General features: G+C 34.9%; 1 protein-coding gene across 10 annotated transcripts in view; it reads right to left on the bottom strand.

Moving 5' to 3' along the window:
* Positions 1-17,125, bottom strand: part of PHF14 (PHD finger protein 14) — a 188,049-nt gene extending 170,924 nt beyond the window's left edge. For 7 of the 10 annotated variants that reach the window (XR_009053116.1, XR_009053118.1, XR_009053119.1 and 4 more), the window contains exons 1-4: positions 16,649-17,125; positions 16,059-16,169; positions 8,030-8,820; positions 1,564-1,708 (exon numbers count right to left, since the gene is read on the bottom strand). Coding sequence is in view for 4 of the 10 variants with exons in the window: in XM_057730901.1 (XP_057586884.1) it covers positions 1,564-1,708; positions 8,030-8,820; positions 16,059-16,169; position 16,649 (1,048 nt within the window). In the remaining 6 variants the exon portion in view is untranslated. The remainder of the gene's footprint in view (positions 1-1,563; positions 1,709-8,029; positions 8,821-16,058; positions 16,170-16,648) is intronic. The other 3 variants (XR_009053121.1, XM_057730904.1, XM_057730905.1) reach the window with 1 other exon arrangement.
* Between the last annotated feature and the right edge of the window lie 2,649 nt (positions 17,126-19,774).

Raw genomic sequence — 19,774 nt, 5'->3', positions numbered from 1 at the left:
TTTACATGCCTAAAACCAACAGAATGCATAGTACACAGAAGGTACTAAACAAATATTTCTGAAAAAAATAAATGAATGAATAACAGTAATAGAAGACATTCCCACAGTAAGTCTTATCAGCACGGGAGGGGAACTTCATATGAAGGCAAGAAGACTGGTTAAAGAAGCATAGGCCCCATAGGTCTCACAAGTCCAGCAGACACCCAGAACTATTTGGAAGGAGGGCTATAATACCAGAAAGGCAGGTAAGGGCAAAAGACACAAGAAAGACTGTTTTGTGGTAGTCATAGCCCTGATAAGAAAAAATTAACTGACACGAAAAAGAATAACTTTACCACAGAGAAACCTGGAAGACACCCTCTAAACCATGTGATCAAAATAACATCACCAGCAACTGGACAAATAAACATTACATGCTTCCTAATATAATACATTGAGAACACAACATAACTTCTGTGGCACTCCTGCCAAAAACACATAACCTGAACCTAATCACAAAAAAAATAAGAAAACCCCAATATTGAGGACATCCTATAAAAGAACTGGCCTGTATTCTTCAAAAATGTTAATGGCATGAAACACAAAGACTCAAAATATGTTCTAGATTAAAGGAAACTAAACAGACATGATAACTGAATGCAATTCATAATCCTGGGTTTTATTTTGTTAGAATCAACATATTGGGATGACTGGCAAAATGTGAATATAGTCAGTAGGTTAGATAATAGTATTCTAGCTGATTTCCTGATTTTGATAATTATGTGATTGTGTAGGAGAATGCCCGTGTTCTTTGTTCTCAAGATATACACATTGAGGTATTAGGGGTAGAACTGAACATTCTGTCTACAGTTTACTCTCAGAGAGATGAGGAAAAAATTGTTATATGAGAGAAGATAAAACAAATACAGCAAAATGTCACTCTTCACCATGAGAGAAAAGTATAAGGAAATTCTCTGTATTACTTTCATAACTTTTCTGTAAGTCAGAAATTATTTAAAATTTGTTTTGACATAAACTACAACAAAAAAGTTACATAAAAAAGGTTCAAAATTCATAATCAGGAAAAACACTTTCAACATATTACGTTGGCTCCTATTTCAGATTTTAAAAGTCAAGCTCTACAAACTCTCTTTTCAAGTTCAAAATCAAAAATTATAACTATGAAAGAAGAAACTATAATACCACCCAACTTCAACTGTAACTTTTTAAATAATACATTCTACTAGACTAACATACTAGGCTTTTTCCTATATCTAAATTTCAGTTAAAAACTAGAAATAATGCCATGAAGGAAAATATCATAACACTGACCTTCAAAGAAATACTGATTCCACATAGTAATTACCTATTTTAATTTTTTTGAAACACATTTTAAGTGAACATAATCTGAAAAATAATACCCACTATACTTTCAAAATTCAGTATGTCTTATTTCAGTTCAAGTATCATAAAATATTACAGAAAAACCTTAGTATAGTACATATGTAACACAGCTGATATTACTTATATAAACGCAGTGTCATCTAGCCATTTCTACAAGAAAACAGAACAAAGCAAAATTACCTTCATGGACTGTAATGCCACAATTGTCACACTGAATTATTTCATCAGCATCCTCGCTATTATCTCCAAGACAAACACAGCAAATCAGAATATGGTCCATTTTTTGAGAACTCCAGTTTTGACTCTTCTCAAGAATCAGCGAGTCCTAATATTAAAATATCAGAAAACCACATATTTAAAAGGTAATTTTAATAAACAAAATTCTCACCTTAAATCATTTTATGCATTTCCAAAATTATGCTGCATACTCAATTATTTTAACAATTTCAAAAGGACCCTCTAAGCATATTCTCTAATTTTTCATTTCTCTGCAAGTCCCATATTCTCTCTCCACTAAGAAATATAAAACCAAGCTTATAACAAACAACTCTTCATCTGCTTTGCCATCCTGGATATACTCTGACCCCTGAAACTACAAGAAAAGAAAAATTAACCCACAAGCAACTACTAATCCTATATATTAAAGCATATAGGGTTTTTAAAGCATAAGACATGTTTCCTACACTTAGGAAGCTTATAATCCTACCTAGGGGAGACAAGACACACACATATTAAACAGTTAAAAAAAAAAATCAATTCAAGATGACATATAAGCAAATATGTATGCGATGTCATAGTTACAGACTATACTCCTTTAATGCTGGGGAATCCAGAATTTCCAGGGTCATCAAACCACTGGATGACAGATCCATGAAAGCATGCTCAGGAAATCTATGTCTACAGGTACAGAAAACCATCTAAAAAAGAATCCAGATTGACTGATTGCTATAAGAGCCAGGGTATTCTATTAGGTTTATGTCAAGAAATATCTAGTGAAAACTGGTAATAAAAATACCTAGTTAACTGTAATATAAAAGGAGAAAGGAAGATGTATTAATGAATATTAAAAAAATAAAGGGAAGAGTGTGCTCCATTTAATTTAAACCTTCTGCATTATGAATTTAAACTTTAAATGACAAATTATCAAGATAATGAATCTTGTCATGTTTAACACATTGGGCTTAACATTATAATAAAAGATGGCACTTGAGTCTACACATTTTCATTTAAGAACCTAACCATATTCAGAAACAAACTAAATTAGTTCCATATCACACATTCATAAAATATAGTTTCATATTAACTTTTTTATATTTCTGTATCCTTTTAAACTGACCAATATCCAAAAGTAACATTTAGAGGCATTTCAAAAGCAATTTGTAAATAACATTTGAATGACACTTGACTGTCACAATTAATACCATTCTTTTAACATATTTTCTGTGTAATAAATCTAAACTTGCAGCTTATCTAAAAAAGATCAAAAAAGAATGCAAAAGTTAACAAGGAGGCAACATCATTACTCTTGAGAATTCCAGTACTTTAAATTTTATATTTTGCCCCTTTTTGTTACAAAACTAAAGTATCAATTGCTTGGGGCTTCTGACATGGCTAGCAAATAAAGGTTAAAACTTGCTAAAAAGTCATGTTTTAAAGTACTTTAGTGCAGTGAGCAAAACAAAAATCTGCCTAGATTTTCATCCCATTAAGCAAAGCTTCCAATGTAACAGCATTTGCCTTAAAGTCAAATGTTCTTCCGTTTCATGCTCAGCTCTCACTTAATAGCTGTTGAACCTCGAAGCTGAAGCTGAAGTATTCGCATCTGTAAAACGGGATGCTAAAAATAATACATACCTCATCAGGTTGTTGTGAGAATTAACAAGATAATGTATGGCAAGAATGTTCCTGAGACATACTAGGTACTCAATAAATGTTCAATCCCATTCTCCTTTCCTCTGTACTTCTTTGTAGGTGGTCCAAAAAGAGAAACATGAGCTGACCATTTATTACACTAGGGAATTTTCCTTGGAACCCCAAAAGAAAGGTTATAAGCCTCAATGAGCACTGGTACTTTCCCATGGTAAGTCCAAAATAAATACTTTCCCATGGCAAGTCCAAAAATTTTTTTTTCTTAGAATACCACATCTAGGTTAAAAAAATCTAGCAAATAACCAGAATTTGACGATTGAGAGGCTGCTCATGTTTATGGGCTCTGCCAATATTACGATAATGAATCGGCCCTTGAAAAAAGGTTTACCCATGTGGGAAACAAGAAATTTCTATGGATCAGAAAAATTAGCATCAACAGATAACTCTAATTCTATTATTTTCCTATTTGTCCGCTTTGCTCTGAAAAACAGTAAATGTCTAAATTATATCCCTATTCCATTTTCTCTCTACACATATTATCATTTAGAGGCAGAGGAAACAAAATTAACTGGCAATTCTGGCCCTCTGATCCCCATCATTTGAGACTCTTACTAGAAATTAAACACAAAGAGAGAAATGGGGGAAACTAGAGCCCTTACAATATTACCCTAACCAAATGGCTGACAATGTTTCAATGGGAAGACCTAAATAATACATTCTCTTAAAAAGTTATCTAAGTTGTCTTCAATAGATCAAACATGGGTTGAAGTGCACTTATGATCAGAACATCAAAGTCAATTCAGTATCAATTTTTATTAGCATATTTCTGAAGACATGTTTCATTTTTCAAGTTTTCGGAAAAAATATTTAAGCTAAAGTTTTTACCACAAAATACATCATTTGAAAATATGATTTTTAAATAAAAATAGAAATTGGGAAAATGGGTTTGAATGGCACATCTAAGGTATAACTTTACTATTGTGGAATAATTTAATGGAATCTAATGGTAATGATAAGATTAAATGGGGCACTATAGTAATAAATCAGTGACTTCTTACAAATTTTCCCCTTGGGATTTAAAATATACACCAAAAATGATATTGTGCAATGTTTTTCATGGGCTCTAAAATACGTTTAATGTTCATTTATATATGTATTTCACAAAGATTATTATAAATAACATATACAACAGGGTAAATTCTAAGTTATATGTGTGTTTTATAGAAGGAAATTCCAGCACCCTTCATATAAAACTAGAATTAAAAGAATCCTGTTGCTCTGAAAATGAGAAAAAATTATTATACCAAGAAGTCTGACCAAGAGTTCTTCCTCCAAGTTTTTAAAGGTTAAATTTTCAAGAATCTCAAGTAATTTTTGTACAATGTTACAAGTTGACTTTTTTTAAGGCTTTAGAGTAATTTGTTTTATTCTGAAATGTGTAAAAAAATGATAAGTCAGAAGCTGCCCAAAGAAATAGCTATTTACAAATTTTGGCAAAATGTTTACATTTTAATTAGCAAAATTCAGATGACGATTGCTACTTCTTCACATGGCAAGACATCTAACCCACTTAACATAACACAGCCTTTTATGAAAAAAACAAAACAAAAAACTTCCATCTGGAAACTTCTACTGAGATGATTTTCTATCATATATTAATTCTCATCCAAAGCTCAAGTTTCAAAGTCTTGAAAATGGGAACCATTATCTGAAAATACTATACAGCCCTCCCCAAAAAATTTATTTCAGAAAGTTAAAGGCAAAGATAATCTTGGTGAATCTCAAAAACCTCAAGATAAGAGTTTGAAAAAGACATGTAACCATATTCCAAGGGGATTGTTCAGATTGCACTAAAGACAAAAAATGCCATAATACCATTCACAAAGGTATACGCCCATGTAAAGAAAATGCAGGCTATCAAATGCCCAATTCTAGAACAGTAGTTCTCAAAGCATGGTCTGGGGAACTCTCTTTCAGGGGATCCAAAAGGTAAATACTAAGGATATTTGCCTTTCACTCTCTCTCATGGGTGTATGGTAAACATTTCCAGACGTTATATGACATGGGACAGTGTCATCAATCTAATAACTTATGTGTATCTATCTCTTTTTTAAATTTCTGAGTTTCAACTGGCAATCACAAATATCAAAAGATATAACCTATATAAATAATAATTGGGATCCTCAGTTTTTAAGAGCATGAAGGTGTCCTGAACCAAAAAGTTTTGAGAACCACTGCTCTAGAGCATTTCAAGGTCTACAGCACAGGCGTGGGTAAGACCATTAAGAGCCAATGATTATAAAAGGCCTGCACTCAAAAAAAAATGTCAAATTACCCTAAGAAATTTCAAAATTGTGAAGTTCCTGTGCATCATTTATATGATATCCAAAACCATATCTCTACAAAAGCATCTGACATAGTCAAGAAAAAATTTGCCTGCTTACAGACTAAATACAATTCTATCATGTATTCTAAAACCACATTTTCAGCTATCTCTACTACAAAGTAGTATTTGAAAACAAAGTAAAAGCATAGGAAAATAAAACCTCAAATATAATCAAATATATACATATTAACTAATGAACACTTGGCAAGGTATCACTACCTAAAATAGCCAGGAAGATTAAAATACAAACATTGGCCAGAAGACAACAAGGATTATCTTTAGTCATCTTTTCACAAAACCAAGATTACATGAATAGGAAATTTAGAAATATAAAATAATCTCAACTGACTAGTTTTTTATTAAAATTTAATAGCTAATTTGAGTGACATTTACATAGAACTAGAATCATCAAAAATTATGAAAGAGTTTGAATAACAGTCTCGGAAAAAACCAGTTATCAAGCTTTCAGGTAGAATATTGTGGAGGGAAAATTAAACTTCTATAAATTCTTCTACATTTCTGCACAGAGTAGAGCAAAAGGAAAATTAACATAAATTAACACAAAAGGTATTAATTTAGTTACTATAAGAACCACCTTCTTGACAACTTTATCAAGGCACTTATCCAAGGAATGCTCTGAAATCTCATTCCTTTGGGACTGTTAACCTAAATAAATAGAGTCCCATTATTTACTAGAATCTCCTCTGTTTAGTAGGGAAAACACTGAACAGCACATGTGGTTTTTAAACGCATCATAAAGAATAGTCTACAATCTCATAAGCCATTTGTTATATATTACAATTATTAACAAATGGGTAATTATATACATTTTACATGGCAAATTTCTAGACATATGCAGGTGTTCTCTCATACCTTAGCATAAATCTAATCCATACTGCCTCTATCACTAGCCAGCCTCCTTTTGTGAATGTCAGGCTAATAAAAATGAAGAACGTGACACTGCCAAAGGTAAACTTAGTCAGTAGATATAGATTAGTATTAAGTGCTATAAAATAAACTGGATACACGCTTAAATCAAGTATGAACGATTAGATTTTCCATACTTGTTTCCTTAAATTGGAAATATGTAACTGTCTGTGCTACATCATTATACTATATTATATTCCAAATGACAATTTTCCTTTACCTAAAAACAGGAATCAGGAAAGCAATGGAATCAGGCAACATTCTTCTCAAGAAAATGGGCAACCTAGAAGTTAACCAATGTTTATAATCTAAAATATAAGCTACTGCTTCATCTCTACTGACATATTAACACCTCTTAATCTGCTACATATTAATTTGGTAGAAGAGCAAATTTTTTAATTAAACTTAAAATAGAAAATCACTGCTATGTAAAACTTGTAAACAGAAGAAAGTAAAAGAACAAATAAAGCATAGAATGAAAATCTTTCTAGCAGTTTAACCTATTTCAGTAATATGAAAAAACAAAAAATAAGTGCTTGTTAAAGTGAATTTTTATGACTATAAACACATTAATGGAATGACAGACTTTATTATTATAGTTCTACATGTGATGTAATACGTACATCTACATGTAAGACAACTCAATCTTTCTTTTGAAAAAAAAACATATACATAAACACACAGACAATGAGACACAAATGTGTTTGACTGAAGAGTCTTGAATGTTGCATCTTGGGCCCAATGGATAAACCTAACTTTCAGTAGTAGAACTTCAAGTGGAAGAACTGAGTCATTACTGTAGTTTTATGATAGTAATGTTTGTTTTAGGATAGAAATGTTTGTTTTCATTTCTTTGTAGAGAAAACTTATTCACTAAATATATGTAAGTATATATTTTGTATTTACTCCCATACATCTAAAGCAAAGTTTGGTGACTATTCAGATGGGTGCTACAACTGAAACAGGAATTAACCTTTAAAATGAATCTCTAAAAGCCTGAGACAATCATTAAGTTGTCTGTTGCCCTGCTCAAAAGTATTCTAAAAGTCTAAATCTTTATGCGGATATGGATATAACTAAGTCGAAAGAAAGATGACCTTTGTTTTCATACTCCACTCAGCACCATTCAGCAGTCCTACGATCAACGGAGTGAGAGGACAGAAAAGGGAAAGGAAAACTACCATTTCCCAAGGGTATGGACATAGAAATATTTCTCTAAGCATAGAGACAGAGCTCCTTGAGGACGGTGATTGTGAGCTCCTTGAGGACGGTGACAGACAGCAGGTACTCAAAAAAGGTGGGCTGACCAAATGAATAAATGTTACAGTTAGGGTGCTCATTCACTCCCACAGCTGTCTATAACAGGATTTCAAGGAAGCCACTTAATATAACGGGTAGAATGGTTTAGAGAAGAAATCCCTTTTCCCCAGACAGACAGATATCATAAAAATTGGGTTGATCTACCTCATTACTCTTGCTCTGAGATAGTGTCAGGCTATCATTGGTCAGTTCCTCATCATCAGCACTGTTTCTGCTAAGAACTTTACTCTTCTTCTTCTTGCAACCCCCTTCACTGGCAGGGCTGCTGTGACCTTCATCATTGCCTTCATCATTCTCATCCTCATCACTCCCACTTCCTTCATCTTCATCATCCTCGTTGTCTCCATCACTTCCCTCCTTCTGAGATGCAGATCTCCCTTTTCTTTTTACTACAGTGGGTCGCCAATCATTGTCATCTTCACTGTCATAGTCATCCATGTCATTCAGCTCTTCCATGGACACAAAATCCAAAAGTGGTCGGTTGCGACGAAGGTTCCACTTTTTTGGCTCACTGACTTGTTCGTCTGTAGTTGTTGTAGTGGGGACGGAAGGAGATGTGTTAGCAGCGGGAGGACTTGTGGCTGGTGTGGTAGAAGCAGCAGACACAGCCACATTATCAGATACTGTTGCTTTTTCCTTCTCCTTCTCTCTCTCCTTCTCTTTATCTTTTTCTTTCTCCTTCTCTTTTTCCTTTTCTTTTTCCTTCTTCTTTCTAGGTCTTTCTGCATTCTCTTCTTCTTCCTTCTTTTCCACTTTAATTAACTGTTTTTCTGATGAAAGTATTTCTTCCTCCGCAGAATTTTTAAGTTGTTCTTCTTTTACTTTAATATCTTCATTCAGTTCTTCCTCTAAAATATTTTCTTCAGAATCACTACAGGAACCTTCTCCACTGTCCTTTGAAGGATCTTCACTTCCATTACCACTCCCCTCAGAATCTGTTGAAAATATGAGAAAAAAAAAAACCACACATATGTATATACATACACACACACACACACAACGCTGACACAAATGAAACCACCAAAATTTGTGAATAACTTGCAAAACAATATAAACAAATTTAAGTCAAAGAATGGTAGACATTCCCAACCTGATTAATAATAAATCAATGAAGTTGGAATAATGGTTCTAGTTCAGAATAGCACTAATGAAGATGAATATATGTAATTCTAAACTAAAATATGCTTTAAAACAAGGATCACTATTTTTTGTCATACATCTCACGCTATACTTGGTACCCTAGAGGCAATTTCTGTCTAAAAGTAAATGTGCTTCTTTTTAAATTGAGCACTTAGTTTTAATCAATTTTATGATAATATAATACAGACCAAATTGTTCTTCTCTTACATCTTTCTTTCATAAATTATATGGACTTACATGCATTGAGTCACATTCAGAACAAGAAAAATCTGACCCAAAAAACTGTTTCATTTACCTCACTCTTTACCCACCAAAATGAACATAGATATTTATGACAGTCAACTTGTACCACATCCCTAACATACCAATCAATTTTAGGAGCACCAAATACACGAGTGAAAAACAGACAATAGCAATGGCACAGAAAATGGAAGTTGCAAGATAAATTATCAATTTTTCTGCTTATTAGGATACTGTTCATATCAACAAAAGTTACCTAAATTTCCAAAAATTCTAAGCAGTAACTACCACAGCCTCTAGAATGAAAGAGATTAATGCATTTTAAAAAAACTAATCCATCTTGGAAATGAGTAAGCACAGTAGTCACTAAAAAGATAGGCTGAGGACATTAAAAAGTTCATGCAGGACCATAAGCTTTCTAGCAAGTGCCTTCCATTCCTGCCAAGGGCAGCTCAGGCCTTCTTAGACCAACACTATTCAGTAACATTCTAATCCTCTTTACACATAATCAAAAAATAAAACTCTAAAATATTTGTGGAAAGGGTTATTTGTGGAAGGGGAGCAGGAGGAAGTGGGAAACAAACCAGTCATAGTCAGGTCGTAGCCAACATCAATAGTAAAATCTGTAGGGTGATGAATATTTTGCACCTATAACCAAGAAAAGGGTAATAATAAAATGGTGAAAAAAATTCACGTTTCCATACCATTTTAATTTCTGTTAATTCAACCAGCGTTAGCCTCTATAATTACCTGGTGTTTAAAGTAAAAAAAAAAAGTTGTCTGTAATTAGTATCTGGTTTCTAAAATATCTCAGAAATCCTTTATGAATGGCTGATAAAGAATATCCTTCAAGTTAAATCATATAAAAAATACAGACTAACATTTAGTGGATGTTGATTGAACCTATAAAATCACTGTCAATCTCAAGATTACCATAAAGGTACCGACATCTTATTTGGGACTGTTGTGAAAAAACTCTCACCCTGAACAATCTTGCAAAGGACACAAGAGCAGTATCATGTAGTCCAACAATCCCTTATCTGAAACTTTTGGAGCCAGATGTGTTTTAGAATTTTAGAAATGTAGCATGGTGTGTGAATGACATATTACACTAACACCTCCAGTGACGTCTATGGTACTATACTGTAATCAAATACGTTACAACTGCAGTGAAAAGTATAAATATTTACAAATATGATAAGTAAACACAACAAATAAACTCCTATCAGTTGCAGTCAGGTTTTACCATCAAATAAATTCATGCCAAACTTAGGAAACATCTTTGGATTTGTGAGATTCTTAAATTTCAAAAAGTGTGAACTCAATATCACTTACAAATAGGGGACTTATTTTCAGTCCAACAGCTCTACAAATCATTAAGAAAAAAGTGATTTTTTTTTTTATACCACTCACAACAATTAAACCCAAGCTACCAAGAAAATATACCTTTGGTAAAAAATAATAGTTCCTAGATATTTTTACATAAGGATATAATAAATAATTTGACCACACGCTTCTAAGACAAAGATGGGTCTTTGTGGACACTGACAAAAGGAAACTGGCACATCCTGCAAGCAATGCTCTAATTAAGAGCGCTGGGAAATGGAGAAAAGGAACTTTTCTTCAGGATTAACCCTGCAGAATTTTTTCTTAACTAAAAAATACTCCTAATAATTTTTACCAATGAAAACATAACAGTAGATACAACAGAACAATCAAGTGGGGTACAAATGTGGACTCCAGATCAAAACTGAGACCAATCCAACTTTGCTATTACTTGAAAATTTTACAGAATGTCAAGAATTTCCGCGATTTTGTTTTGGTTGTTGTTGCCAATGTCAATCAATTATTTTTAAAAGTACAGGAAATTAGACTCGATTCTGTTTTTGTTTTGTTATCATGCCTGAATAGAAAGCAAAGATTTAAATGCTTTGTATTTGTTAACATTATTAGAAGAATGTGAGACTTTTCCACAAATTAAATCCTACTAGCTTACCTAACCCTTCATTCTCCAAATATAACACATTACCCATATTCCAACTGCTGGGATCAGAAATATATCAAATTTTATCTTTCTTTGATTTCTGAAAAATAACTTCTTCAACTGATTAGTCATAGCTTCTTTTTAGTACATGTGCACTTGAGGGATGGAGATCAACAATATTTAGTTACAGCATTACTTCATAATAATGACAATGAGAAAATCAGTCCTTGGCTGTCTATAATTGTCTCCTTGTAGGCTGTAATGAAAAATTTCCCATTCCTACAAATTCAGTGTTTCAAATCCATCACTCTTACAACTTTAAAACAAAGAAAAAAGTAATAATAGACTCGAGAAATAAACTAGCTATTTCAAATATAGCTATCAGGCATAAGAAGAGAGTTAATTTTAAGTCTACACTAAACATTTTTACATTAAAAAAAAATCTTTAAAATTGAAATCCCTGCCTCTTACTCAGTTAAATAAAAGGTGACCTTTCTCACACAAAATATCAAAACCTCTCCAAGCAATAGCTATTTCAACTAACAGAGTTAAATGTTTTACAGTTATAGAAATCAGAAATCAACCTTCAAGAATCCCTTCACAATATTCAATGCTTGTTTCCCCCATGATAAATAATAAAATCAATATGATTTAATTCAGTTTTATGTTAGCTTTGCAATATAAAAAATTATCTTTGTTCATCAACCTTAATTATTTAACTATTCTGTTTACTGATCTGGTGCAACAGTTACTAGGAATATAAACATGTACAACAGATAACAGGTCACCAATGTACTAGTTCTTCAATTATCATCTTGGGAACATTTTAACTAATCTATATCTCTTTTTAAAAAGCCAGTCAGTCAACCCAACTCATCTTCTACTTCTGAGTCCAGTTCTAGCTGTGTCATTTTATATTTTCTGAGTAAATCTAGGCCAGTGGTTCTCAAGTATGTACAACTCTGTCCCACAGAAAACATTTGGCAATGCCTAGAGACAATGGCTGCCACAGAAGGGCAGGGTTGGGGTAGAGGTTAGGTACAGTAAATGCTACTGGCATTTAGTCAAGTAGTAGACAGGGATGCTGCTAAACATCCTCCAAAACAAAGGACAAGCCTCCACAACAAAGAACTAACCAACACAAAATGCCAATATTGCTGAGATTGAGAAACCCTGGTCTAGCATGTAAGGCCTCAATTTGAGCTCATCCTACTTTCCCAGGCTCATCTCTTCTACTATTCTTTTACTCAAATCCTGATCTCCATACATAAACGATGTTTTCTATCCTCCACACTTTTAACACCTAATGCTTCCCCCACCTAGGTTGTTTCTCTTTCGGTTCCTAGTTTGACTCCCATCTCCTCAAAGAATCATTCTAAATCAATCCAGTCTACAGTAGTCCCATCTCCTCTGAAAGACTTGAACTACACAACTGATCGATCATGCCTTATAACATCTATCTGCTCTTTTATTTAATTATTCTAATATTACCATTATTTCTTTGCGAATTCACTGTAACGTCCAGCAAAGTGCATTTAAACAAAGCTACAGTTAGTCAATGAACATATCTTGATCCACTTAGTCAAAATCAGTTAAACACAAAATACTCCCAAGGCAATGTCTCAGCCTGACTCTTTCAGTTAAATTGTTTTCTGGCAATTTGGACCAATTAAACTATCTACGGCTCAAGATCTAATGCTGACCCTCTTACTTGGCTAGGCGGTTAGGGAGACACAGCATTGCTATTTTGCCATGTTTCATAAAAGTAATATATGCACTAATTTTCATAATCATTCCACTTATGTACCAGATTACTAAATGTAGTCAATCCTATCTTAAATGTCTCCTATCCTAACCCTAATCTTAAGTCCAAGTCTCAAATATAACCACTTTAACCAGACCAAACCATAAAACTGCCAATAATCAACTGTCTTAAACCTATAAAGCTAATAATTTCATATGGTACTGGCTAACTTTTCTACATACAGTTCTTCTGGTGGTTACCACCATAACTCTAATACACTTACACACTGTTTTAGGACTAATTTGAAAATATATTTATTGACTGTCCTCAATCAAAAATGAGAAATTTACCCCTATTTTCATATTAAAGATAAAAGATGATCTATTTTCAGTTCACAATTTTCTAAAAGTAGAACCTGATGGTTATTAACTGATTGGCAAGTGATTATCATAATTATCATTATTGGCAGGTCATTTTTGAATAATATTTTTTTCCTAATTTATCATCTGAGAAGCACAATAAAATTTTGTCTACCTGCAAGAGTAATAACTTTTCAGAAATGTCTATATTTATTCTTAAAGCCAAACAGAAATATGAAATTTTATACTCAGAATTTCAGAATTCAAAATGAAAATCAGAAGAAACTGATGCACAGAATCCAGTTAAAAATTGAGGGTCACCAATCTAACCATTTTAACATTATGTTTGAAGGAAGTCAGTAGTTCATTGAGTTAATCATTTCCACAGACTGTTCTGAAAGAAGCTATGATCAGAAAGAACATTATTACTGGCTATTATTAAAGATTATTATTATTTAGCTATTATTTTCTCCACCTCCAGTTTAATTGCTTATTTAGCCCTACTTTCATAACTTCGACATGTTTGAAAAACAGTGTTAAGTCTAATGTCTTATTGCCTGTAAGAGTCCAAATACCTTACACAGAGAAGAGATAGGATTCAAACAGCAAACACTGGTAATCTAGAGTAAGCCAACATCTCAGCTACGGGAGACAACAATGCACCTTAACCAAGTGTGGAAAATACGATTCAATTTCTACTACTACCTATTTCAAACAAAATCATTTTCTCTAAACTCTCAGTTATGATAACAATACAAGAACTATACAAATAAATTTGTCACCTCTGGGGCCTAGGAAGTAAATTACAAGTATAGCAGACTAGGTAACAGAAAGTATACATTTTTGAGAGCTTTCACAAGATTTAAAAAAAAATTTTCAACCTAACAAAACTCATTCTACCACTTTCACAAGTAACCGGTAATTTCATCAACCATGATTAAGATTTAACAAGGTTAGGAATCTCTAATTTGCTTGATACCAAAAATTATTTTGAGAAAGTAATTTGTATCATTAGATTGTTTTAACCCTTGTAAAGAGAAGTGATACATCTAAATAAACAAAGAAAAAATTATATATGAAGTCAGGATTTATTTTAATAAAAATACTTTAAGTATTATGGAATACTTAAAGAAATTAAGCTTTGGAGTTTTTCCCGAATAGTATTCAAATTAAGTCACATAACTTCTGAGACCCAACAATTTTTGTCAGTTTACAACCTCAACCATGACAAACCAAAGCTACATTCTAGCCAAGAATATTCTTTCCTGCCAAGGTTTTCACCAAGAACCCTAAAATAGGTTTGAATTTTATTTCCTTTACCTTCCCTTTCTTTCACTTCTTTGGAAGTACCAAACAACAGTTAACTAAATGGGAGATGAAAGAGCTGAGAAGTAAAGGTTTAAAAAAATTAATCAAGATAAACTTAACTTCTGATGGCTGGAAGTAACCTCAATTAGTCACCTTGATACAGTAAGTAATTAGTTTCAATTTAAGATTACATCTATCTAGTTTTAGGATCTAAGCAATGAAAAGATTATAAATGTTGGGAGTCAGAAGAATTGGATTAGCTCCCATTTAGGCCTAAGTGGCCTCATGTAAATTCTTTAAACTCCGTGCCCCTGTTATCTGTAAAATATCTCCTCCACAGAGTTACTGTAAAAATTAAATGAGATTATGGAAACAAAAAGTTCTCAGTAAATCACAAAGCAAATTCTGCTTGTTGATGCCATTAAAAGTAAAACAGTAACAAAACGCAACCAAATTTCATCCCTTCCTACTATACCTAGCAGGAAAAAAAAGAAAAAGAAAAACCAGAGGAAAGGGGAGAGAGATGTGACTAAGCATTGAAAATTCTCTGGAAAAATATTTTAAAACTGTTAAAAGCATAAAATTGAAAGGGCTTTAATTTTTCACTTTAAATTTCTGTCAAAAGAGGCAGAATTAAGTAATTTTTCTTGTTCGTGTATTTATTTTTCACATAAAATATTTAAACATAATTTTATATGTATATATGTGTGTTACAATAAACAGATTAAAAAACATACTTTTTTAAACTTTGCACAATGTTAATATATGACTTTTTTAAAGAAGCTTAATTGATTTTAAAATCACAAAATATAACGAGCAAGCACGCATGCTCTGTACCTCAGTTTTTTAAAAGGCCCAGTCCGCAAGGCCCAGCACCTACCAAAGTACAGCTTTTTACTTTGGTCAATTCTGTTCTGGTAAAGGAGCTAGTAAACAAAAAGCAAAACTCCCCTCAGAGGGTGCGAAGTGATCTGAAAAGAGATCTCTACTCCTGGCTGTTTATGGCTCATATTATTCTCAGAATGTTACTCTACTTCAAGATATCTCTAGATTTTTTCCCCCTCTGTCCATAAAATAAGCATAAATATATTTTAAAGTAAAGAACAGAGAAAACACCTTTGCATCTTTGTGTCTTTTTGTTTTTTATGGCGGAGTAGTTTATTTACAATATTACTGCATCTTTGGAATAAGACCTCTGATAATTATCTGTGTATCAACAAAAACAGAAGCAGTAATAATATCTAGTGATACGATCTTAAAGAAAGCAAATGGACACGTTAAAATTTATGTGCTTTAACTTTATATTGGCGTTTTAATTATGATTCTTTTTATGAAAAGTCTGAAAATCAGCCCAACTCCAGAAAGCTGGGAAAAGGGAAGCGAGAAGGAAACATTTACCTGAAGCATCTCCAACTTTAAAATCACTGTCATCTGAACTATCATAATCGAGAGCTTCTAGCAGAGAAGCTGCCAAAGGCTTGACCTGCCTCCTCTTGGAGCTGCGATCCACTGTTAAGAGAAAAACATTACATCGTCATTTATAATCACACAAAGCACAGCGGAGGGCTGCGATGCTGAGATGACCTCGTGCAGGTGGTGCAACCCTTTGTCTTAATTCAGTTCTCAGCAAAAGGTGTGGGGGAAGGTTAGGATGGGAACACTGGCTAGGGAGGGCCGGGCAGCTCCAGGCACAAGATGCAGCAAATACGAATCCAGGGCGACCAAAATTGAAACTGGCCCTCTCGAACATCTTTGCTTCTGAGATTCGCTCGTAATGCCTCACTTAAACATCGTAACAGTCAATAGAAAATGCAAAGCCCAGGGAATATAGAAAGCTACGTTCATTCCCACGGACCGTGGAGGGGGAGAGTTCACGAAGAGTCCACTTTCCCGCAGGACCCTCCCACCCCGCCCTGCTCCCGCCGGCCCTGACTTCTAGAAGGGCTGAAATGGACCTGTCTCCCCGCGGACGCCTCTGACACACTTACTAAGGAATCCGAGACGGTCGTTTGGAGGAGACCTAGGGAGAGGCTGCGAGAGCCCAGGCAGCGCCGAGGTCGAGGACTGAGACCAAGGAAGCAAGTCCAAAAGCGGCTATGAAAAACAGGCTGCGCCGCGGACCAGACCGGGGCGCCCCAGGTGCAGCCGCGCGGTGCCCCACCCGCCCCCCAGCCCCTGGTCCTCGCAGAACCGACCCCGGCCGCTCGCGCGCCTGCCTTTGGCGCTCCCCGGCCGAAGGCGCCCTCCGGCCCAGGCGGCGCGGGCAGCCCGGCAGCCCTGGGGTGTTTATTTTCCCCGTTAAAACTCTTAGAAAAAAAATAAAAGAAAGAAAAACTTTATTAGCCTGCAACAAAAGCAACAAAAGACCCAGAATTTACACAGTCCGAGGCCCTTGCCTAAAACAATAGGGAAAGCAACGACCCGGATACAGCTCTGAAGACAAGGAAGTGAAAACACCAGGCCGACAGCGGCACTAAGAGCAGCAGGAGCTGAGAGCGCGTGCGCCGGCGTCGCCGCCACTCTCCCTCAGGGAGGAGGACACGAACGAAGCCGGAGGGAGCCGAAAGGAGCCGAACGGAAGCCGAGAGGAAGCCAAGATGAGCTGAGTAGTGCGAGCGGGGACAGGGAGGCTTCCTAGACTCTCTGCCAACAATCCCTGAGGCTCGGCCCTCAGTCCAAATCCGTGGGAGGCTGATTTTTGTTTCTCACCGGACAGAGCAGGATTCGTTTCCCCATGAATATGGAATAGTGTCTTGCATACACTTAGATAATTTCTTTTTTAAGGTGAATTTTTAAATCCATAAAAATATGAAGAGAGTATGTACTTCGGATTTGTCAGTCCAACAGTCTCAAACGCCACGTTTATTCACATACGGGTTAATTATTTTAAAAAACAATGTTAAAATGTTAGAATCTGAGCAGTATTAATACTTTTAAAATGTTTATGAAGATCAAGGAAGATTTGAATGAAGCTTATTCAATTCATTCATTTATTTCCCAGATATACGTTGAGTGGAAATGTTTGTAATATGGGGAAATTCAGTGTTACAGAGGACTGTAAATGAAATATATAGGAATCAAATCATACAGTGCAGTAGTGGCGCTTATCCTTTAAAGAAAACGTGTTGAATTCTTTTGTAAACTGGAATTAAATTTTATAACATAAATCTGAAAAATTAGTAAATAGGTAGTACAATTTACGGGATGGTTACATAGAGGCTGAACCTTCAGTAAGAAAGTTATCTTTTCCGTGCCAGAGCTTAAGGTATAGTTGAAAATACAAGTCAGTAAGCAATTGCTATCTATTGTAAAAAGGGCTGCCAGAGAAAAAGTACACATTCTAAGAGAAGAGAAATCTTCCTAGAGGAAGTTATATTTAGATCCAGACATAGTGTCTGAACTGGGCTGGGGAAGGGAGGAGAAAGAGACAGAGGTTCCAGACCAAAGAAAGGACGTGTGCAAATGACCAGAACAAAGAGAGTGTGACTAGTTAGATTCCTGAAAGCTAGGCTACCTCTAATGCCTCAGGACATTCCCACAGAAACTCATATTTCTGTGTTCCTCATTGCTGCTGAAAATGTAATCTCTCTGACCCTCCAATCTCTCTGAACCTTTAGTTCCCTGACCCTAACTACCACTGCTGTGTACCCACTCAAACTTTTCTATTATGCTGAGGAAACTTCCATTCCAAAATTTTAAAACCTTAGTAAATGCTTTTCCCTTTCAATGATCACTCTTGTACCTCCTTGTATAGAGTGGAAAGCTACCCTGCAGCCCCCTCAAATGGAAGCCACTCATTTTCTCAGCATCCAAAGGTGGCATCCAGTCCTTAATGTTCCCCACTGGCTTTCAGATCTGTTATTTCTCTAATCAAAAGCCTAGCAACTTAGATTTTTAACCAACTCCATTCCAGGAACTTCACTTCCATTCTGCTTCAAACATAAATCATACTATGGATTGTTTCAGCTCTGAAATTATAAAACCAAATGTTCCACTCTCTGACAACCTCCTACATTCATTGGGAGGAATTATTCTGAATTATTTAAAAGGGAAAAGAGAGATTTCCAAACCTGGCATTCAAGTTTCTATAAGAGAAAATCCTAGGAGTAGATTATCTAAATGAAATTACATAAAACATTTAATTTTATAAATACTGCTTAATTGTTCTCTAAAAACAGGCTGTATTAACATATATCACCACCAAGAGTGCATGAGAGTTCTTTCCAAGTTTCCAAACTCCTGGCCATCAACTATTAGCAATCATTTTTTTAACCTTTTGAAGTAATTTTAGGTTTATTGAAATGCACAAAGATAATACTGAGTTTGTGTATATTCTTCACCCAGCTTCCACTAATGTCAACATCTTGCATAACCTTGGAACATATACAAAACAATTAGTTTTTATATATTTATATTAGTATAATATAATTAAGCAAAATTCAAATTTCACTAGTTTTTCCACTAATGTCCTTTTTCAGTTCCAAGATCCTGTCTGGCCAACAGAGCCAGGTGCTCTAGGGGTGTTCCCTACGTGGACTGTGTGCACCCTCCTGTTGTGGTGATGCCATGACTGCTGCAGAATGCTGATGGGCAAAGCTACCGCCCAGCCAAGGGACAGGGCTGGGCAGGGCTCTCAGTGAGGTTTGATCCCTGGTGGTGAGAGTTAAAGGGAGCATTTCAAAATGGTGCTTCTCAGTGCTGGCATTAGCAAGGTAGTCTGAGATTGCAAAAATGGCTTCTGCCAGTGTCTCAGTACCTGGGGAATATTCCAATTAGTTCCTGCTTCTCTGGTAGATACTTCAAGTTTACTAAATGTACCTCCTTCACTTGTGGTCCATGCACTTTTTTTTTTTCAATAAATTTCTTTCTTGCTTGCTTTCTTTCTTGCTTGCTTGCTTGCTTGCTTTCTTTCTTTCTTTCTTTCTTTCTTTCTTTCTTTCTTTCTTTCTTTCTTTCTTGGCTGTGTTGGGTCTTTGTAGCTGTGCTCGGGCTTTCTCTCTAGTTGTGGCAAGTCGGGGCTACTCTTCATTGTGGTGCACAGGCTCCTCATTTTGGTGGCTTCTCTTGTTGTGGAGCACAGGCTCTACATGCATGGGTTTCAGTAGTTGTGGCAC

This window comes from Hippopotamus amphibius, chromosome 4 (genome assembly GCF_030028045.1).
Source record: "Hippopotamus amphibius kiboko isolate mHipAmp2 chromosome 4, mHipAmp2.hap2, whole genome shotgun sequence".
NCBI classification, from domain to species: Eukaryota; Metazoa; Chordata; class Mammalia; order Artiodactyla; family Hippopotamidae; genus Hippopotamus; species Hippopotamus amphibius.
Note: the sequence above shows the minus strand (reverse complement) of the source record. Positions and strands in the feature narration are given on the sequence as shown.